Genomic DNA, 5020 nt, shown 5'->3' with positions numbered 1-5020 from the left:
CCCCCACTTTACTCCCTGTGTGCCCCCCCCTTGCCCCCCAGCCTACTGCTGCAACGCGCTGGATGGGCGCTGGTACAGCTACGACGACAGCCGGGTGGAGGGGGTGCAGGAGGCGGAGGTGGGCACCCGCAGCGCCTACATCCTCTTCTACCAGCGGCGCCACGGGGCCGCCGGCACCTCCGGCAGGGGTGAGCACCCACGGGCACCCACGGGCACACGGAACACGGGACATGCGTGTGCTGTGGAGCCCAAGGCACGTGGCAGGGGTGTGTGTGTGCACTGGTGTGGGGTGCATGGGGCGGTGTGCGCATGCGTGGAGCGCTAAGGTGCGTGTGTGCGGGGTGGGGGGTGCACACAGCACGGCTGGGCACACGCGTGTGCACGTGGACAAGCGTGCATGGACAGTATGGCAGCCCCCACTTTACTCCCTGTGTGCCCCCCCCTTGCCCCCCAGCCTACTGCTGCAACGCGCTGGATGGGCGCTGGTACAGCTACGACGACAGCCGGGTGGAGGGGGTGCAGGAGGCGGAGGTGGGCACCCGCAGCGCCTACATCCTCTTCTACCAGCGGCGCCACGGGGCCGCCGGCACCTCCGGCAGGGGTGAGCACCCACGGGCACCCACGGGCACACGGAACACGGGACATGCGTGTGCTGTGGAGCCCAAGGCACGTGGCAGGGGTGTGTGTGCACTGGTGTGGGGTGCACGGGGCGGTGTGTGCACGCGTGGAGCGCTAAGGTGCGTGTGTGCAGGGTGGGGGGTGCACACAGCACGGCTGCGCACACGCGTGTGCACGTGGACAAGCGTGCATGGACAGTATGGCAGGCACATACACAGAGCAAAGCTGCGTGCACACACGGACACGCATGCACACGCGTGCATGGAGAGTGTGGCAGGCACGTACACGTACACATGGCAGAACTGCATGCACACAGGGACACGTGTGTGCACACGTGTGTGGACAGTGTGGCAGGCATGTACACAGAGAGCAGAGCTGCATGTACACATGGACACGCACAACACGGGACATGCGTGTGCTGTGGAGCCCAAGGCACGTGGCAGGGGTGTGTGTGTGCACTGGTGTGGGGTGCATGGGGCGGTGTGCGCATGCGTGGAGCGCTAAGGTGCGTGTGTGCGGGGTGGGGGGTGCACACAGCACGGCTGGGCACACGCGTGTGCACGTGGACAAGCGTGCATGGACAGTATGGCAGGCACATACACAGAGCAGAGCTGCGTGCACACACGGACACGCATGCACACGCGTGCATGGAGAGTGTGGCAGGCACGTACACGTACACATGGCAGAACTGCATGCACACAGGGACACGTGTGTGCACACGTGTGTGGACAGTGTGGCAGGCACGTACACAGAGAGCAGAGCTGCACGCACACACGGACACGCACACGCGTGCATGGGCAGTGTGACAGGCACATACATGGGGCAGAGCTACATGCAGGCATGGACACACATGTACACACATGCACACGTGTGCATGGACAGTGTGGCAGGCACTTACACATGGCAGAGCTGCATGCACATGGGGTGTGTGTGTGCACTGGTGTGGGGGTGCACGGGGCGGTGTGTGCACGCGTGGAGCGCTAAGGTGCGTGTGTGCGGGGTGGGGGTGCACACAGCACGGCTGCACACAAGCGTGTGCACGTGGACACGCATGCACAGCTTGCATGGACAGCACAGCAGACGTACACACACACGGCAGAGCTGCGTGCACACATGGACACACACACGTGCATGGGCAGTGTGGCAGGCACATACACAGGGCAGAGCTACATGCACACTTGGACACGCATAGACACACATGCACACGCGTGCATAGACAGTATGGCAGGCATGTACACACACACGGCAGAGCTGCATGCCAACATGGACATGCATGCACACGCATGCACAGTGTGGCAGGCATTTACACACACAAGGCAGAGCTTCATGCACATGGGGGGTGTGTGCACTGGTGTGGGGTGCACGGGGCGGTGTGTGCACGTGTGGAGTGCTAAGGTGCGTGTGTGCGGGGTGGGGGTGCACACAGCACGGCTGCACACAAGCGTGTGCACGTGGACACGCATGCACAGTGTGCATGGACAGCACAGCAGACGTACAGACATACAGAGCAGAGCTGCACGCACACATGGACACGCGTGCACACACGTGCATGGACAGTGTGGCAGGCACGTACACAGAGAGCAGAGCTGCACGCACACACGGACACGCACACGCAGTGTGCATGGACAGCACAGCAGACGTACAGACATACAGAGCAGAGCTGCACGCACACATGGACACGCGTGCACACACGTGCATGGACAGTGTGGCAGGCACGTACACAGAGAGCAGAGCTGCACGCACACACGGACACGCACACGCGTGCATGGGCAGTGTGACAGGCACATACATGGGGCAGAGCTACATGCACACACGGACACACATGCACATGTGTACACACATGTACACACATGCACACGTGTGCATGGACAGTGTGGCAGGCACTTACACACGGCAGAGCTGCATGCACATGGGGTGTGTGTGCACTGGTGTGGGGTGCACGGGGCGGTGTGTGCACGTGTGGAGTGCTAAGGTGTGTGTGTGCGGGGTGGGGGGTGCACACAGCACGGCTGCGCACAAGCGTGTGCACGTGGACACGCATGCACAGTGTGCATGGACAGCACAGCAGACGTACAGACATACAGAGCAGAGCTGCACGCACACATGGACACGCGTGCACACACGTGCATGGACAGTGTGGCAGGCACGTACACAGAGAGCAGAGCTGCACGCACACACGGACACGCACACGCGTGCATGGGCAGTGTGACAGGCACATACATGGGGCAGAGCTACATGCACACACGGACACACATGCACATGTGTGCATGGACAGTGTGGAAAGCACATACACAGAGGGCAGAGCTACATGCACACACGGACACGTGCACACATGCTGCGGGGTGGGGGGTGCACACAGCACGGCTGCGCACAAGCGTGTGCACGTGGACACGCATGCACAGTGTGCATGGACAGCACAGCAGACGTACAGACATACAGAGCAGAGCTGCACGCACACATGGACACGCGTGCACACACGTGCATGGACAGTGTGGCAGGCACGTACACAGAGAGCAGAGCTGCACGCACACACGGACACGCACACGCGTGCATGGGCAGTGTGACAGGCACATACATGGGGCAGAGCTACATGCACACACGGACACACATGCACATGTGTGCATGGACAGTGTGGAAAGCACATACACAGAGGGCAGAGCTACATGCACACACGGACACGTGCACACATGCGCATGGACAGTGTGGAAAGCACATACACAGAGGGCAGAGCTGCATGCACACGTGGACACTCACACACACGTGTGTGCATGCACAGTACGGCAGGCACACACACAGAGCATAGCTAAGTGTGCACACATGTACACACATGCCATGGACACCGGCATGCACAGTGATGTGCACACACAGCACTGCCAACTGCACACGCTTGCAGACACGTGTGGCAGGTGCACATGAACACGCGCACGGCACCGCTGAGGGCACATACGTGCACACAGCATGGTACGTGTGTACGCAGCAGAGCCAAATGCATGTGCATCCAGCACCGCACACACATGTGGAGTGTGCACATGGACACGTGTGCATGGGCAGTACAGCAGGCACACACACACACATGGGGGGTGTGTGCACTGGTGTGGGGTGCACGGGGCGGTGTGTGCACGTGTGGAGTGCTAAGGTGCGTGTGTGCGGGGTGGGGGGGGCACACAGCACGGCTGCGCACACGCGTGTGCACCTGGACACGCATGCACAGTGTGCATGGACAGCACAGCAGACGTACACACACAGGGCAGAGCTGTGTGCACACATGGACGTGTGTGCACACACGTGCATGGACAGTGTGGCAGGCACGTACACAGAGAGCAGAGCTGCACGCACACACGGACACGCACACGCGTGCATGGGCAGTGTGACAGGCACATACATGGGGCAGAGCTACATGCACACACGGACACACATGCACATGTGTGCATGGACAGTGTGGAAAGCACATACACAGAGGGCAGAGCTGCATGCGTGTGGAGTGCTAAGGTGCGTGTGTGCGGGGTGGGGGGGGCACACAGCACGGCTGCGCACACGCGTGTGCACCTGGACACGCATGCACAGTGTGCATGGACAGCACAGCAGACGTACACACACAGGGCAGAGCTGTGTGCACACATGGACGTGTGTGCACACACGTGCATGGACAGTGTGGCAGGCACGTACACAGAGAGCAGAGCTGCACGCACACACGGACACGCACACGCGTGCATGGGCAGTGTGACAGGCACATACATGGGGCAGAGCTACATGCACGCATGGACACACATGCACACGTGTGCATGGACAGTGTGGCAGGCACATACACAGAGGGCAGAGCTGCACGCACACGTGGACACTCACACACACGTGTGTGCATGCACAGTACGGCAGGCACACACACAGAGCATAGCTAAGTGTGCACACATGTACACACATGCCATGGACACCGGCATGCACAGTGATGTGCACACACAGCACTGCCAACTGCACACGCTTGCAGACACGTGTGGCAGGTGCACATGAACACGCGCACGGCACCGCTGAGGGCACACACGTGCACACAGCATGGTACGTGTGTACGCAGCAGAGCCAAATGCATGTGCATTCAGCACCGCACACACATGTGGAGTGTGCACATGGACACGTGTGCATGGGCAGTACAGCAGGCACACACACACACAGGGCACAGCCGTGCTGCACACACACAGCACAGACGTGCACGCACAGACACGCGTGCACACTCACACAACCCAGCCGAGTGCACACACGTGTGCGTGCAGGCGCAGAGGGTGGTGGGCAGCGGTGACAGCGCAGCGCTGGCGTGTGTGGCATCGCAGCACACCCCCTGGTGTTTTGCACACACACACACACGTGCGTGTGCGGGGTGGGGGCACGGGTGACCCCCCCCCCAGCCCGTTCC

General features: G+C 61.4%; 1 protein-coding gene across 1 annotated transcript in view; it reads left to right on the top strand.

Moving 5' to 3' along the window:
* The window catches only part of USP43 (ubiquitin specific peptidase 43), a 34087-nt gene that overhangs the window by 28273 nt on the left and 794 nt on the right, over positions 1 to 5020 (top strand). Inside the window, exons 17-18 of the mRNA XM_014960116.1 lie at positions 42 to 188; positions 455 to 940. Of these exons, the coding sequence (XP_014815602.1) occupies positions 42 to 188; positions 455 to 940 (633 nt within the window). The remainder of the gene's footprint in view (positions 1 to 41; positions 189 to 454; positions 941 to 5020) is intronic.

This window comes from Calidris pugnax, unplaced genomic scaffold, assembly GCF_001431845.1.
Source record: "Calidris pugnax isolate Ruff unplaced genomic scaffold, ASM143184v1 scaffold463, whole genome shotgun sequence".
In the NCBI taxonomy this organism is placed as follows: domain Eukaryota; kingdom Metazoa; phylum Chordata; class Aves; order Charadriiformes; family Scolopacidae; genus Calidris; species Calidris pugnax.
Note: the sequence above shows the minus strand (reverse complement) of the source record. Positions and strands in the feature narration are given on the sequence as shown.